The following is an 18,561-nucleotide window of genomic DNA, read 5'->3' as shown; positions in this document are numbered from 1 at the left end:
CTAGCAGGCACTGAGCAGTTAGGGACTGTCAACTAAAACCGATGGCACTTTCATTCTGAACTCTACTAACAGTTCTTCTGGGACACTGTGAAACTGGGGCAAGCTGAAGACCCACCGAAGCCAACAGGCAGGACTAGCTCCTGCACGAACAATTGGTCTAACACGTGCTTCCCAGCATGGACCTGCTTGGATATGGCACTCTCTGCCTAGTCAGTCAGTCAGTCATTCCTTCAGTTGTTTGTTCATTCATTCATTCGTTTGTTCATTTGTTCCTAACGTGAACCTAGTACTGGTTACGTGCTGGGCCCTGAAGATGCAATGTTGAACAGACATACTCATGAATCTTACAGTGTAGTGGGAAGACAGACTTTGGTTAAATCATCAGGATAACGAGACTACACTGTATAACAAGAGGAACTTGCTCTAGACATGGGGGAGCAGGTCTAGGAAAGTTTCTCTGAGGAAGTGATGTTTGAAGTGAGCTCTAAAAGAAGAGAGGCGTTAACTATGTAACGAGACAGAGGAAGAACATTCTAGACAGAAGGAACAGTACATGCAAAAGCTCCTGAGGGTGGGAGAAGTGTGGTGAGTCTGAGACACCTGTGTGGTTGCGGTGCAGAGGGCAGGTGGGAAAGTGACTTAAGGTGAGCTCAAGAGATGGGCCAGAGCTGGACCTGGGGGCCTGCGGGCTGTGCTGGAAGTCCGATCTTTATCCAGGGAGCAAGAAACGCCAGTGAAGGGTTGCTAACAGCTGAAGGAAGACAGTATCTGATTCTGATGACAGAAAGATCACTCTGGCTGTTTTGTCAAGGAAACACAGAAGAGGCAAGGGACTGGTTGGGGCGATGCCAGTCAGTCATGCACGTAAGCGATGACGGTGGCTGGTCAGGGCTATGCTGAGGCTGGAAGCACGTACACAGATTCAGGAGCTACCGAGCAGGCAAAACTAGGGGACCTGATGCTGACTGATAAAAGGGATGAGTGAGGAGTGGTGCACATCAGGTAGACTGAGGTTTCCACAGCCGAGTGCTAGGGGGAAAACAGGAAGAAGAGCAAATTTAGACCGAAGGCGTTTTTTCAGTTTGGAGACGTCAGGTGGGTATGTCAAGCAGGAGGTGAGATATCCAAATTTAGGGCTCAAAGGCCAGGTCAGGGCTGTGGATAGAAGCTGTGAGTTGCTAGCCTGTGAACTGTGCGGCAGGGCACGAGCTGCGCCACCTCAGGGAGTACGACACAGCCATGCAAAGTAGCAGCTGTGACGAGTGTGGACGAGGCCACTCAGGAGAGGGTCTCCCCTTCTCCCCCTTTTAGAAGCCTAGTAACAGCAGCTGACTCCATTAAACCCAGGGAGCGACTGGCCAGTGGAGACCAAGGATGCCAATAAGACACGTGCACGGTCCACTGTCGAAATGATTCAGGTCATCCTCTTCATTTCACAGACGTCCATGCTAGAACCAGACAGGGACAGTGACTAACTAGCCCATGATCATTCAAGGGGACTGTGGTAGTGCTAAGCTCTTGGGCCCCTTCCTTTACACCATGCCCTAATGCCCACTTCTTTTTAGTTTACAAGGAGCTCACTTGAGAAAAGGAAGGACATACACAGAGAGAAACCAATCTGCAGACCAAGCCAGCAGGTATCATTTCTTGATATTTAGAAATTAAATTTAAACCAAGAAAGAGGACATGCTGGTTTGGAATGGCTCATTTCTAATACAGAAGTATTCCTTTCAACCTTTTATAGCTGGAGCAGAGAGCCAGCCAGGCTGAATGAGCAACAAGCTATGAACGTGGACCCTCTAAGAGAGCCTGACATTGTACTCCAGTGCATCTGCCACAGACACTCCCTCGCACGCCATGATATGAACCTCCATCAGTGCGATCACCATGAGCACAGCCCTCAGACAGTCCAAATGAACCTTTCTGGGGAAGGCAGCCAGGACAACAGAAAGAATTGTCTTTAGAGTTAAAAAACAAAACCAAAAAAAACCTGGTCTAGTATCTCAGTTTCTCCACCTATTGGCAAGTCTTAAACCCCTGAAGCTGCTGTTCCCTCTACTATGAAATGGGGGTAACCATATTGGTGAATGACTGGGGCACATGACTTTACCTCCTTTTGTCTCACTTCCCTTACCTATGTTAAGGGGATAGTAAGGGTAGCTACCTTCATAGGGCTCTTGTGAGAATTAACTAAGTTAAAGCAGAGAAGGGCCTAGAACAATGCCCAGCTCCTAGAAGAGCCCTGTAAATACTAACGGTGGTGATGATGATAATGCTAAGTACAAGGCTTGCCATCCAACAGGTATATAATCAAGGAGGTTTCTGCTCCATTCAGGTAGGACACTTAACATTGACTGAATCCTCCTGTGGATTCTGACACTGGGTCAGAAGTGGGAGAGATAGGAATGGAAGGCATGATCCCTCCACTCTAAGAGCCCCTAGGCCATGAAGGGAGCCACTCCTTCAAGACAGAATGATACAATACAGCAGGATAACTTTTATACACAGAGGTTTCTATTTCTTTCTTTTTAAAAAAAATTTTTTTTAATGTTTATCCATTATTTCACACACACACACACACACACACACACACACACACAGAGTGCAAGTGGGGGAGGGGCAGAGAGAGAGAGAGAGAGAGAGAGACACAGAATCTGAAGCAGGCTCCAGGCTCTAAGCTGTCAGCACAGAGCCCGACACGGGGCTTGAACCCACAGACCATGAGATCATGACCTGAGCTGAAGTTGGAAGCTCAGCTGACTGAGCCACCCAGGTGCCCCAAGAGGTTTCCATTTCTATGAGGCAGGAACATCCCCCAGCTTCATAGAAGATATGGCAGAGGCTCAGAGAGGTTAAGATCACCCAGTGTCACACCGAGGTGCTGAGCCACGGGCTGCCAACGAGTCCACACCAGCTCATGGGAAGGGAGGAGCTGCTCTCAAGGGTCCAGGTAGCAAGGGGCCTGGAAGACAAAGCAGGTCACGTTTCTCAGACAGAGACAGGTGGTTGGGCATGGCATGGTGTGGAAAGAGAAACGAAGCATAAGTGACAGGCAGGAGGGGCAGCCCAGACAGTGAGTGGAAATCAGCCCTGAGGCAACAGTACGAGGCAAGACTGAGGGCTGGGAGGTGCTGCCTGGTTCTGGTTAAGCTGACTAAAACATCTGAGCCATGGGTAGCCCTGACAGAGAAGGCAGCCCTTTCAGAGGCCTGCTCAAGAAAGTTCTCTCCTTTCTCCCTCCTCAGCTAAAAGAGGAAAGTCTCCTAAGTTCCTTGAGGTCAGGGACAGCATCCTTCCAAAACCAAGATGGGCACAGCGTAAGTACTAATAATTATGTCAGGAACAGAGGCTTCTGAATGAGTGTCTTTTGCTTTAAGTCTAAAATTCTACCAAATGAAGAATTATTTGAATTAGAATAAAATGGCTACTATTTATGGAACACATATGTCAGACACTGTGCTGGGTGCTTCACACATTATTTGAGGCAAGTCTTGCACAACCACTTAGCAAGAACTATGGTGATGTTTCTGCTTCCTTTAGGGCCAGAGGTAGTCACTCATTCTTTTAATTAAAAGCAGAGTAGGTTACAGAAGCCAAGAGCGACAGAAGGGAGTATCTAGAAATCAAGGGAGAGCCAGTCTGAGCAGTAGCCTGCAACTCTGAAGTCCAAACACATGGACTCCAAGCCCAGCTTAGCCATTAACAACATAACCAGAGGCAAGTCACTTAACCTGTAAAATAGGCATAAAAACAGCAACTACCTCCCCGGGGATGTTACGAGGATTGAATGAGCTGATATGTACGCAAACCACGTAGAATGGCGTCCAGCACACGGTAAAGTCAGGGTTCACGGCTATCACCATTACGCAAAGATCTGGCTTCCCATCTGCGACAGGCTGACAGTGAGAGAAAAAACTTACCGAGATTCTCTGCCTTGTAGGTTATTTTGCTGGGCTGGCAGAAGGGCAGCGAGTAGTATTCATAAGGTAGCTGGGTTCGAGAGCTGGTGAGCTTCACAGCCTGGTGGGAGAAGAGAGGCTGTTTGTTGTTCCTCAATCCAGAAACCAAGACAGCTGTTTCAATAGTTCTGCCTGTACCCACACATTGCTGGTATAGTCGGCAATATTATCAAATAAGCAAACTAAGTGCAGCAGATGCAACTGTAGTATACTACACACGATAAAGTCTACAATTCTGATTTCGTGTGTCATTAGTTTTAAACTACATCACAGATTTTGTTTAAACTCATAACCAAATTCAAATACACTGAGAGTCGGATGTCCTTTGACCCTATAATTTCACTTCTGGGCATCTTTCCTAAGGAATAACTCCAAACGAGGATAAACTTTAGGAACAAAGAGGTCCACTCCTTGCTCATGACCACAGCGTGGTTACAGTGCCTACAGTTCCTCGAGCCCATCAGGCTCTGCGCCCGCTGCTCCTCTTGGTCCGACCCCGTGCCTGTCTGGCTCCTTCTCACATTTAGGTCCCAGCTTAAGGCCCCTCGTCTGGAAGTCTTTCCCCAACTATTTCATCTAAGGGAATTCCTTCATTTGCTGTACTCCAACATGTGTAGTTTCCCAGGTAACAGGTCTGATACAACATAGTTATTCTGTTTACCTGTTTTAAAAAATCAGTTTCCCCCACTAGAATTTAAGATTTAAGCTTCAAGAGGGCAAGGACCTACAGAGCCAGGCACACTTGTAATGCTCATTAAATGTTTGCTGCATGACAGAAGAGAGAAAAAACGGGAAAACAAGTATAAGCCCCCACACTGGTCAGTAAGCCATAATATACTCATCCAATTAAATATCACGCAACCATTAAAAATGAGGTTTAAGAAGACCATGAAGGAGAATGTTTAGGAACTGATACACGCACACAGACTATAGCTCTGAAAACAGTGACAGTCATAGACAACACCAAACCGTAGGTAAACAGAACAAAATGTCGCAAAAAAAAAAAAAAATTCTAGTCTACGTGTACATAAAATTATCTTTGCTATTTAGAAACTATCAACCATTCCTCATGCATCATCTATAAAAGGACCAATAATTTTTAGAATCCAGGTCCACAATCCTTTTTTAAAATTCATGCTTTGATATGGAGGTTCCTTAAAAAATGAAAAAATAGAACTACCCAACGACCCAGCAATTGCACTACTAGATATTTATCCAAAGGACACAGGTGTGCTGTTTCGAAAGGGCACATGCATCCTTATGTTTACAGCAGCACTATCAATAATAGCCAAAGTATGGAAAGAGCCCAAATGTCCAGTGACAGATGAATTGATAAAGATGTGGTGTATATATGCGTATATATACATATACACAATGGAATATTTCTTTTTAAAAATTTTTTTTAATGTTTATTTACTTTTGAGAGAGAGACAAAGAGACAGAGCACAAGTGGGGGAGGGGCAGAGACAGGAGGGAGGGAGAGGGAGGGAGACACAGAATCCAAAGCAAGCTTCAGGCTCTGAGCTGTTAGCACAGAGCCTGATGGGGCTTGAACCCACACACAAACTATGAGATTGTGACCTGAGGCAAAGTCAGACGTTTAACTGACTGTGCCACCCAGGTGCCCCTATATACAATGGAATATTATTCGGCAATCAAAAAGAATGAAATCTTGCCATTTGCAACAACATGGATGGAAGTAGAGTGTATGATGCTAAGCAAAATAAGTCAGTCAGAGAAAGAAATATAATTTCACTAACATGTGGAATTTAAGATATAAAACAGATGAACATAAGGAAGGGAAGCAAAAATAATATAGAAACAGAGAGGGAGACAAATCATAAGAGACTCTAAAATACAGGGAAAAAACTGAGGGTTGTTGGAGGGGTGTTGGGCTAAATGGGCAAGGGGCATTAAGGAGGACACTTGTTGGGATGAGCTTCGTGTGTTGCAAGTAAGTGATGAATCACTAAATCCTATTTCTGAAATCATTATTATACCATATGTTAACAAACTTGGATTTAAATTAAAAAAAAAACCTCATGCTTTGAAATTAGGAATTTATTTTAAAAAATTTTTAACGTTTATTTTTGACAGAGAGAGAGAGAGACAGAGCATGAGTGGGGAGGGGCAGACAGAGAAGGAGGCACAGAATCAGAAGCAGGCTCTCTCTGAGCTGTCAGCACAGAGCCCGATGCAGGGCTCAAACCCATGAACCACGAGATCATGACCTGAGCCACTACCTGACTGAGCCACCCAGGAGCCACAAAAATTTTTATTTTAAAAGGGCAGGGTGGACAATGCCCTCCAGCTGAGTCTGGAGCAGTACCCCATATTTAATGACTATGTGTGTAAAGAAATGCAAAAATGTTCATACTAAGTGGGATAAATAAAGTCAAACACTTCAGGCCAAGTCTTGTCTATAAGGAACTTACAAAAACTGGGTTTCAGAGCTTTTTTAGATGTCGGACTAAGAGACAGAGGACATCTATTAAGCGTTTCATGAATTGCTTGAGACAAAATGGCCAAAAAGTTACTGTCTATTAGAACAGCCTGCTATTTTGTGTTTCTTCCATTCTCTCTTTCTGGATAATCAAAAAAGAATCCACATTACAAAGAAACTGAGCCCCACCTTTATGTTCCCTCCCACCCTCCCTCCCCCAACCCAAAGTGTGCCCTCTTCCATCCCCAGCCTGGCAGGACTGGAAGCCAGAGCCACCCTCTCCTCCCTGTGCCACAAGCTTTGCTCTGGAGGCAACTTTTGACAAAAGCACTGAGAGGAAGGGCACTGTAGTAGTTAAGAGATGGAGCAGTTAAGAACTAATCCTACTTCTTTGTCTCCATATGACCTTGGGCAAGTTGGTTTACTTCCCTGGGCCTTGGTTTCCTTATCTATAAAATATACAGTAAATCTGTAAAATATACAGTATCTGCCTCAGAGCGTTCCTGGGCTGGGGGGGGGGGGAGGCGTGCGGAGAGGGAGGAATTGTGAGTTAAATCAGGCATAATGCCTGGCATGTACATAACCCTCAATAAACGTTACTTTAATTACTGTTCCTGAAAGTAACAGTCTGACCTCCGAGGAATAGAGATGCTCACAATAATGCAACACACCTAATGTTGCATCTACTCATTAATTACTGCTTAGTTCTAAATGCAGATGCTTTTTAACATATTTATATGCTCTCAGACATACTTATACACCCTGCCAGTCTATGTATTAGGAGCTGGTAACACAGCAGTGATTGAGACAGATAAGATCCCAGCTCTTTTACAACTTGATTCATAGCAGTTTTTGTTTTTTTTAAAAAAACAAATGTACTATTTATATATTTATCCTCTTCACTGATTAACAACTCCTGGACAATCACAAACTGCTTGTATGTGATGCCCCAAATAAGCATGACACATAGCAATCTGTCATTTTGCTAATACCTAAAATGTGGTGTCAAACAAAGGGGCCCATACATGGTGGCACATCAGGTAGATGGCCCTTTGTGACCTTCTTGTCTTCTGTTTCTCCTTTTGGACACTGTGACGCTCAGGAAAGGATACAAACTTGATTTTCATGCAATCTTACTGAGTTGCTTCTGCACAGACCAGTGAAGATGTGGTTCACATCAACACGATAACGAGGCAGGAAATGTACGTTTATTTTAGGAGCAGGATTTATTTTTGGAACTAAGTTTTGTTAGCCCTTTTTACAAAATCACTAAGGATGTGAAGGACTACTCAAAACTTTCAACTACTCGTTACTTTGCCAAGGAAGGAACAGTGTAGTAGTCAAGTAACTGGGGACTTATAGAGGCGAGGGGATGCCAAGTGCCCTACACGGTCAACACTGTACAGGAAAAAAAAGACCCAGAAAAATACCAAAGTATTAAGAGTGGTTATATTTGGATGATGACAGAGGAGAGACCCTTTGGCTGGGAGCCCGTGCACAAGATTACGCCCCTTCCCCGTCCTCCCTGGTGGCAGTCCATATCCAATGACTGGTTCATTGGGATACAAAGAACCAGTCCTCTTGCCTCAACTTGGAACAACTCTGAAGGGTCGGCCATTCCAGTTCCAGAGCTTCCCGCAGGCCTCAGTGAATCCCTCTGCCCAGTCCTGCTTCCCTCGCTCCCTCCCGAGCGCTGACCCTGAGAGCCTATCCAATAAATCTGTACTATATCTCTACCTCGGAGTTTGTACGGATCCAAAAAGATCCACCACCAACCCCTAGCCCTACTTGGGGCTCTGAGAATGCCACCACCAGTATACTGTTAAAGAGCCACTAATCAAAGTGCCAGCCTGCCCACTGCCCCTGACCAACCATATTTTAAGAAACTCGTTCCCCACCCTGGCTAGTTGACCGACTGACAGGTGGACATCTAGCTTGAAAAGCAAAGGTGTCTGGTGGGATGGCTTCTCTTTACACTTGAATTGTTCATGCACCAATTTGCCTTATCTATTTACCATTGATTCCACTATTTATTTGGATCTGATTCATTTTTTAAGGAAATACATTTATTTAAGAAGCTAATACTATTATCACTATTAAAAATGGAAAACCAAGAGCAGCCATAAAATCATGAGTTGAAGTAGTAGCTATATTTCTTAATACACATTAAAAGAAAACAGCTATTAAAATAAATCGTATTTGTCAACTACTTGAAATCACCTCATATACCCCCACTCAGATAGGTAGTACACAGTTTAGAAAAACTGAACTGGGGAATCCAGCTGTGGCAAAATCTGCAAGCAAAAACACAGAGCCGTATACGATAGGCTGTGTGTGTGTGGACAATGTGGGTTATGCAAGAGAAACTGGTGACTGAGAAGAGAAGGGGAACTGATGAAAGAGGGAGGCAGAGGTGCCACAGAGGAGGCAGCCGGTTGAGAGAGACAGACAGACAGACAGACACACACACACACACACACACACACACACACACTCACAACTAGGAACAGGGACACACGTGAGGATGAAAGTGAGAGAGAAACACAGGCCTGGCCAGAGCCAGAACCAAAGAGAAAGCCGGAAAGGGACACAGAGAGAACACACTCCCACAAGCAGAGTTGCAGACAGGGAAAGGGAGAGAGATGAAGAGGCAGAGTACCCGGAACGGTGGACTCCGGATAGCACTCCCCTTCCAGCCAAGCAGCACGCAGCGGACTCGCTTTTTCCCAGGGCGACTGGCACGGGCTTTTGTTCTCTGCAAGCTTGGGCCCATCTCACCAGGGCCCTCCAGCCAGGCTGCCAGCACAGAGGCTCCAACAGCCCAGAAACGCACCTACCTTGATTTCTACAGGGTCGTTCTGGTGGAAGTTGATTGGTGCAACCCCAGGGACATAGAAGGCGTGAGAATCACACGCGAGCGAGAGGAGCAACAGGGACCACGGCAACCAATCCTGCTTGGAAGAAGAGAGGCTGTAGTCAGAATGGGGGAAAGAAGCGAACATCTCCCTGGGGCAGGTCAAGTCATAGCACCTTCACGTCTGCTTTACCTGACCCAGTGTCATCCCTACTCTGTAAGTGCTGCCTTCCACATGCCCCCAAGAGTCCCAGACGGCACCGATCTTGCACTTCTGCACTTCTGGAAACGAGTCACAAAATGAGTGAAGTAATTAACATGGGGACAAAAGGGAAGACTGTCATACAGGAGCCACACTTCCCCACTTCCGGATCAATGTTCTTTCCACCATGTCATGTTGTATCACTCTTCAGTATAGCTAGCAGGAAGCTAAGCTCCACAATGTTCCACAAATTCCCTTTTTTCTACGTAGCAATGGGCTTACTTTGTCAGGAAGGTCCCATATCACCAATACAGCTTCATACACGCCTTCTCCAAACTGTATGGGCCTCATCCCCTGCCACTCTCCTCCTCACTCAGTTCCAGCTATGTTGGCTTTCTTGTTGTCTCTTGATAGCAGGCCCTTCTCTACCCCTCAGGGCCATCCCCTTTACTGCTCAGAATGTCCTTCCCACAGATACATGCATGGCTAATCTCATTCCTTATTTCATTCAGGTCTCTCTCAGATGTCACGTCCTCAGAGAAGCCTTCACTGACAATCCTATCTAAAATAAGCACCCCCACGGTTCCCATTACCCATTCTCCACCCCCCTTGCTTCATGTCTCTTCATGGATAATTACGTACTTGATATGTACAATATGCATGTGTTTATTTGTGCAGTCTGTCCCCTTCCACTTGAATGTGATCTCCGTGTGTCCCCAGTGCCTGGCACAGAGCAGGCACTCAGTAAATGACCTACCTGCAGGATAGTCACCTGAGAAAAGACAAGAGTGACCAATTACTGGCCTCAAGAAATGCACTCCATTGAAACATCTCTTTCCCTTAACAACATGCTTCACCCCCTCAAAGAACTAGAAGAGTTTCCTGATTCTCTCTCTCCATTTGGTCTAGACAAGGGACTCTTGTCCAGACACCCGGATCACAGATTCACTAGTGTTCCTGCATCTGCCCTCTCTGCCCCCTGTACTGTCACAGCATTTCAGACCCTTGTTTCCTCTCACTGGACACAGCCTTCTGATCACCTTGCCTCCACAGCCCCTCCATCCTTCAAGTTACCAGCACATGCACGCACACACACACACACTCAGATGGTTATATGGAGTCACAATTGCTCAGGGGGCTTGCCAAAAATGTGGCCTCATCTGCATTCTTACCAGGAGCACAAGCTGAGAAAAAGTGGCTTTAATAGTTTAAGGTTCTGAGCTTGGTGCACTTTCTGTAGATGCATAGCTTGGTTAAAGCCTTAAAAAGAATATATTCAGGGGCGCCTGGGTGGCGCAGTCGGTTAAGCGTCCGACTTCAGCCAGGTCACGATCTCGCGGTCCGTGAGTTCGAGCCCCGCGTCAGGCTCTGGGCTGATGGCTCGGAGCCTGGAGCCTGTTTCCGATTCTGTGTCTCCCTCTCTCTCTGCCCCTCCCCCGTTCATGCTCTGTCTCTCTCTGTCCCAAAAATAAAAAAAAAAAAAAAAAAAGAATATATTCAGAGTGTTCCCCCCCCCCCTCCCAATTTGCTGTAAACGTTTGTAAGTATCTGCCAGCTTGTTCATTATGAAATTACGAAGGAACAGTGTGACCCCAATAAAAACAGTGAAAGATGACTATGACAGCTGTACTGTACTTAGTAATCAATGGGGTCAGGGGTTAACAGCAGGATATTTAAAAGAAATGACCAGACTAGAAGGTAGAAAATTATCAATGGGGTAGGATTCTGTATAGAAAAACAATACTTTCCCCTTTCTGTCCCTTAAAATTTTTTTTAATTTTATTTTTTTAAGTTTATTTATTTTGAGAGAGAGTGTGTGTGTGAGTAAGAGAAGGAGGGACAGAGAGAGAGAGGGGGAGAGAGAGAGAATCTCAAGCAGGCTCTGCACTGTTAGCACAGAGCCCGATATGGGGCTTGGACTCAAGAACCGTGAGATCATGACCTGAGCTGAAACCAAGAGCAGGATGCTTAACCAACTGAGCCACCTAGGCACCCCAGAAACTTAAATTTAGATTTATAAAAGAGTTGTAAAAATACTATGAGAGTTCCATGTACTCTTCACCCAGTTTCCTTTAATGTTAACATTTTACATAACCACAAGCAGGCAAGGCTTTTAAAAATAACTAGCTTAAAAATGTTTTGAAAAAGTAGCACATACACAGTAAATAATTCACACAGTACAAATGGATATACCATGAAAAAGAAATCTTCCTCCCACTTGGGCTCCCTATAGACAACTGCTATCACCAGTTCCTTGAAAATCCCTCTAGAGACATTTTACGCACTCCCAAAGGGAAGGGTGTAGTAGTACGAGTTTGTCTTGAGTACAACAACAACAAATAGGATTTATTCTCTCTTTTTGTGATGGAAAGCCTACGGACCCAGGCTGGCTACAGCATCTGATTTCCTCTCCATCAGACAATTTCCTCTAATTGACCTGTTGTGAGAAGATTATGGCCCTTCCTCTTTGGAGCCCTGTGCTAGGCCTCATTGGTCAGTCTTTAGGAATGTGAGTGCTTTGAGTCAAAGAAACAAATCAGGTCCTCTTTCCCTTAATTCCTCTTTCTACTTGAATTCCAGTTCACTAAATGCAAGGAGAACAAATCCTGCAGTTCTGGCACAAACCGCCCCACAAATGCTGTTTAAAAAACAAAAACAAAAACCACCTGTGAATTTTTGAAAAACGAGGCAGAAGACAGACCATCCTCACGCAAAGATACTATCAACATACCACACATCAACGGATCTTAGAGGAAGGATCAACCGATGAAAAATGGCAAAGGCTATTTCCTTAACGTGCCATCGTCTTTGAATAATACAAGTTGGCAACCAAAAGCAACTCAGAAGTTCAGTTGAGAATTAAGGGCTGCATCAAAATGACACTGTCAGTTTTAGATATTAAAATGTCACTGTTTTGATATTCTCATATGGCTGGAGGGATAATTAACTAGAACCCTTCTGGATCGGGGGGGGCAATCTGGCACTCCATCAAAAGCCTTCCCCCTCCCCCCCAAGCACATACTCTTTGACCCTGCAATTCTACTTTGAGACATGTTAAAAAAAATATGGCAGGGGCACCTGGGTGGCTCAGTTGGTCAAGTGTCCAACTCTTGATTTCGGCTCAGGTCATGATCTCATGGTTCGTGGGATAGAGCCCCATGTTGGGCTCTGTACTGACAGCTCAGAGCCAGGAGCCTGCTTTGGATTCTGTGCCTCCCTCTGTCTGCTCCTCCCCACTTGTTTTCTCTCTCTCTCTCACTCTCTTTCTCAAAATAAAAAGGAAAAATTATTTAACAAAAGAAAAATATGGCAAATATGCCAAAATGTACACAAAAGGATGTTCAATATGGTGTTATTTAAACTGTGAAATTTTCACTAAAATAGCCAATATTAGTGGAATAGGTTAAATTATAATGTATCCACTTACCTATTTATATACTCACTAAAAAGGAAATATTTCTTGAGTGGGAACATTTAAGCTTTAGATCTAAGTAGAACAAGCAGGGGATAGAACACTGCATAGCAGGATTCTCCCCTTTTTAAAAAAGTTACCTTTGAGAAAATGTGTAGCAGGCAAAACGGGCTCTGGGTGTAATGGACTTTCTTCCTTTTTTTATATCTCTATTTCTAACTTTTCTTAGGGGATTATAAAGCATTTATATCAATTAAGAAAAATAATAAAATAAATGACGCAGAAAGACAAAATCACCCTTCTGAACACCTAGGGTAGAGTAATTCTAGGTCGGTACGGAAGGACTTGCACCTGCTGGCCCAAGATACCTTTCCATCAGCACCTTCCACCTTTTGTTTCTAAGCCTTCAGGAAAATCCCAAGATTGTCTTGGCCCTTAGTGAGCAGACTTGGTCAGGTGAGGCTGCCTTTAAGCCTCTGCTCAAGCTGTTTTTCACACCTGCTCTCACCTTATTCAAGTCTACCTACACTTGAAGGTCCAGTTGAAATGTTCTCCAACACCCTCAGATCTCCACAAATATGTCAAAATGTACATAAAAGGATACTCACCATGGCATTATTTAAAATCGTGAAATTCTGGAATATACACAATTTCCTTTTTAATTACCTAGTTATATACTACTTTAATAAGTATATAACTGGGTAAGCAGATACATTATAATTTAACCTATTCCACTAATACTGGCTATTAAAAAAAATTTTTTTTTAACGTTTATTTATTTTTGAGACAGGGAGAGACAGAGCATGAATGGGGGAGGGTCAGAGAGAGAGGGAGACACAGAATCTGAAACAGGCTCCAGGCTCTGAGCTGTCAGCACAGCTCAGACGCGGGGCTCGAACTCACCGACTGTGAGATCACGACCTGAGCCGAAGTCGGACGCTTAACCGACTGAGCCACCCAGGCGCCCCAATACTGGCTATTTTAGTGAACAACTTCACGATTTCAAATAATGCTGTGAACATCCTTTTATGTACATATTTTGTGGAATTATTCTTTCCCTTTCTTTTCAAGGTACCTTGTAAGTATCTCTATGATGTCACTAGAGGCAAGAGAATGGAAACTACCCAGTACCCAATTTTCACATCTATACATGTTCAAGGATTAGTGCTTATGTTATTTGGCCAATACTTAAATCTGCGCTTGTCTAAGGCACTACTATAGTACATTTCATGCTGAATTGTGGTCATTTAAGCTTCTGACATCTGTCCACCTGCACTAATTACTTGTCTAGCCATGTTATGGGAGTACTCAAACTAATAATAAGCGTCAACCAACCTCTGATCTATAAAAATATAAAACCATCCACTCACATAAGATTGAATGCTATGGGTTTTGTTTTGTTTTTTAGTAAGCTTTATGCCTAACATTGGTCTCGAACTCACAACCCTGAGAACAAGAGTTGCGTGCTCCATGGACTGAGCCAGCCAGGCACCCTGGAATATTATGGTTCTTAATCTCTGCTGTATCCTTAAGAATCTGATTTTTTTTTTTTTTTAATTCTTAAATTTAAGGAGTTCTTGATACCTCCTACCTTTCCGCCTGTCCAAGGATCTAGTTTGAGACTCCTGGAGAATATCTATTACCCCTATACCCTATCTGTACATCTAGGATAGTGGTTCTCAACCCTGATGCATATCAGAATAAGCTGGGAGTAAATGGATTAAATTCCCAATCAAAAGGCACAGGTTGGCTGCATGGATAAAAAAAAAAAAAAAAAATAAGATCCAGCAATATGCTGTCTACAAGAGACTCGCTTCAGATCTAAAGACTCACGAGGGCTGAAAATGAAGGGATAGAAAAACATATTCCACATAACAAAAAGAAAGCAGGGGTAGATATACTTCTATCAGACACTACAGACTTACAGTTTAAAATTGTGTCTAGAAACAGAGAAGGTCACTGTATGAGAAAAGGGTCTATTCAACCAGAAGATATAACAGTTATATCTAAGTTAGAAACATATACACACCCAACATCAGAGCACCTAAATGTATAAAGCAAATACTGACAGATCTGATGGAAGAAACTGACAGCAATACAGTAATAGTAGGGACTTCAATATCTCACTTAAAATAATGGCCAGAACATCCGGACAGAAAATCAATAAACAGCTGACTCAAAAAACACTACAGACCAAATGGACTTAACAGACACATATGGAACCTTCCACCCAACAGAAGAAAACACGTTCTTCTCAGCTGTACACAGAACACTCTCCAGGACAGTTCACATGTTAGGTTCACACAACAAGTCTTAACAAATTTTAGAAGACTGAAATCATTCCACATATCTTTTCTGATCATAATGGAATGAAACTAGAAATCATTAACAAAAAAATGGGAAATAAGCAAATATGTGAAAACTAAACAACACACTCTTGAACAACCATGGAGTCAAAGAGGAAATCCAGTGAGAATTTAAAAGTACCTCAGACAAAAGAAAATAAAAAGACAACCTACCAAAACTTATGGAATGCAACAAAACTAGTACTAGGAGGAAGTTTACAGGGGTAAACAACTACATTATACATTTATATATCTCAAAAAGCCTAACTTTACATTTCAAGGAACCAGAAAAAGAACAAATGAAGCCCAAAGTTAGCAGAAGAAAGGAAATAATAAAGATTAGAACAGAAATAAATAAAAACGAGGATTTTTAAAAATAGTAAAAAACAAAACAAAACAAAACAAAAATAACCCCACCCACAACAGAACTGTGTTGGCTTTTTGAAAAGCTAAAAATTGACAAATGAAACTAAACAAAATTTAGCAGCACCAATGAGAGAAAAAGAGGCAATGCTCAAATACAATCAGAAATGAAAGAGGAGACATTATAAAAGGTGACTCAGAAATAAAAAGGATCATAAGGGACTATTATAAACAATTATACACCAACAAATTGGGTAACTTAGGAGAAATAGAGAAATAGGTAAATTCCTAGAAACACATAACCTCCCAAAACTGAATCAAGAAAAAACAGAAAACTAAAACAGACCGGGGCGCCTGGGTGGCGCAGTCGGTTGAGCGTCCGACTTCAGCCAGGTCACGATCTCGCGGTCCGTGAGTTCGAGCCCCGCGTCAGGCTCTGGGCTGATGGCTCGGAGCCTGGAGCCTGTTTCTGATTCTGTGTCTCCCTCTCTCTCTGCCCCTCCCCCGTTCATGCTCTGTCTCTCTCTCTGTCCCAAAAATAAATAAAAAAAAAAAAAGAAAACTAAAACAGACCAATAAAAAAAGGGGGGGCGGGGGATTCAATCAGTAATCAAAGAGCTCCCTTCACAGGTGAATTCTCCCAGACATTCAATAAGTAATACATACTAATCCTTCTTAAACTCTTCAAAAATAAAAGAGGGCATAATTCTGAACTCATTTTATGAGGACACCATCACCCTGATACCGAAACCAGACAAAGATACCACAAGAAAACTACAGGCCGATAGCCTTGATTAACATAGATGCAAAAATTCTCAGTAAAATACTAGCAAGCTGAATCTAATAGCACATTAAAAGGAGCATACACCAGGGGCACCTGGGTGCCTCAGTCGGCCAAATGTCCGATCTCAGTCTAAGTGTCTCTCGGCTCAGGTCATGATCTCACAGTTTGTGGGTTTGAGCCCCGCGTCGGGCTCTGTGCTGACAGCTCAGAGCCTGGAGCCTGCTTCAGATTCTGTGTCTCCCTCGCTCTCTGCCCCTCCCCCACTCCTGCACGCACGCTCGTGCTCTCTCTCTCTCTCAAAAATAAATAAACATTAAAAAAAAAAAAAAAAAAAAAGGAGCATACACCAAAATCAAGTGGGATTTATCCCTGGGATGCAAAGATGGTTCAACTTAAGCAAATCAATGTGATACACATTAATAAAATGAAAGGAAAAAAACCCCACATGATCATCTCAATAGACACAGCAAAAGAATACGACCAAATTCAACATCCATTCACAATTTAAATTCTCAACATAAAAGATATAAAAGGAACTTACCTCAACACAATAAAGGCCATATATGAAAAGCCCACAGTTAACATCATTATTTCTTGCTAATCAAAAATATATATATGTGTTCTGAATTTCCCCTCTCAGAAAGCCAGATACCGGACCTTTTTGCCTTACCTAATACGTGATTTGAAGCCAGGGCAGAGGATTACAACCTTCTGTAGTCATCAAGCCAATTAAATCTAAGAAGTTACTCCAGTTCTACCTTCTTGTGAAACAGAGATACTGCCCTGGACAACTAAGGGGCTCCCTGAGAGCTTAAGGCTGCAGACAAATGAAAAGCAAATCCTGAAAGGCTTCAATACGCTTCTGTTCCAAAGTCTCGAACCCATAGCACAAGTACATACACCAAAACCAAAGAAAAAGACACAACAACAATGACAATACTCACTCACCCTGGTGGAAAACTCAACACGAAAAAGCAACAAGCCACAGAGCCACTGGGCACCTACCAAGTAAGTACAAGGCACTGTGGCACACAGTCCTTTCCACTTTACAAATACTGACTGGTGCCATTCTCACAACGACAACTGCCTGGGGATTTCTGTCACCATCTCACAGACGACGACTGACAGTTAACCCGAGACTCCGAGATTAAATAACTTGACCCAGCTGAGAAGGCGGAGGAACAGGGATGGTCTTTTCAGGCAGGTGAGCTGCATTAAGAGATGACGAGCATGTAAGGACGATACTGATCACAAGGGCAGCCAACACTCACTGAATGCTGGTTACGTTCTACGAAATACTAAAATACAGAGCTCTCCAAACTGGTACTGGAGAAGGCAAAAAAGACTTAAACAGACAAAATGAAATGGAAGTGTTAGAAGCAAATATAGATATACTTTTAAACAATCTTGACATGGAAAGTTTTCTAAGAATGCAACAAAATCCAGAAGCTAGAAAGAAAAAGGATATATATAGGAAAAAGGAAGAAAAATGTACAATTATATACATTATAGACAAAGAAAAAGACAATTTGGGTAAAAATATTTACCATACACCCAACAGAGGATGAATTCCTTCAGTATACCAAGCGCTCTTACAAACCACTGAAGGACAAATAACTGAAAAGAATATGCATGGGCAGTTAAAAAAAAATTCAAAAGGCCAAACAGAAATTTAAAAATAATTTTAAAAATGCAAGTCAAAATAACAACATCTGACTTTTTTTTTTTAATTTTTTTTTTAATGTTTATTTATTTTTGAGACAGAGAGAGACAGAGCATGAATGGGGGAGGGTCAGAGAGAGGGAGTCACAGAATCTGAAACGGGCTCCAGGCTCTGAGCTGTCAGCACAGAGCCCGACGCGGGGCTCGAACTCACGGACCGCGAGATCATGACCTGAGCCGAAGTCGGCCGCTCAACCGACTGAGCCACCCAGGCACCCCACATCTGACTTTTTACCTATCAGAGTCACAAAGCTTTAAAAAATCTGAATACACTAGATATAGGTAAACTGGTGCAGTCTTTAGGGAAGGCAATTTAGTAATATATACTTAAATGGAATAGAACTATTTTTGAAGGACTGCCCACATAAGTTATGAAGTGTAAAAAAATATAATGCACAGCAGTGTGTATAGCATAATCTCATTTATCTAAAAAAAATTTTTTTAAAGCATGCCAAAGACATCATAAGAAAACTACAA

General features: G+C 43.1%; 1 protein-coding gene across 3 annotated transcripts in view; it reads right to left on the bottom strand.

Moving 5' to 3' along the window:
• The window catches only part of TM9SF4 (transmembrane 9 superfamily member 4), a 53,906-nt gene that overhangs the window by 22,444 nt on the left and 12,901 nt on the right, over positions 1–18,561 (bottom strand). For 2 of the 3 annotated variants that reach the window (XM_060614972.3, XM_060614966.3), the window contains exons 2-3: positions 9,240–9,353; positions 3,921–4,020 (exon numbers count right to left, since the gene is read on the bottom strand). In XM_060614972.3, coding sequence (XP_060470955.1) covers positions 3,921–4,020; positions 9,240–9,353 — 214 coding nt within the window. Of the gene's footprint in view, positions 1–3,920; positions 4,021–9,239; positions 9,354–9,449; positions 9,480–18,561 lie in introns of those variants that run through there. The other variant, XM_060614981.2, reaches the window with a different exon arrangement.

Source organism: Panthera onca, chromosome A3 (genome assembly GCF_046562875.1).
Source record: "Panthera onca isolate mPanOnc1 chromosome A3, mPanOnc1 haplotype 2, whole genome shotgun sequence".
In the NCBI taxonomy this organism is placed as follows: Eukaryota; Metazoa; Chordata; class Mammalia; order Carnivora; family Felidae; genus Panthera; species Panthera onca.
The sequence above is the reverse complement of the archived record's forward strand: the minus strand, read 5'-3'. Positions and strand labels throughout refer to the sequence as shown.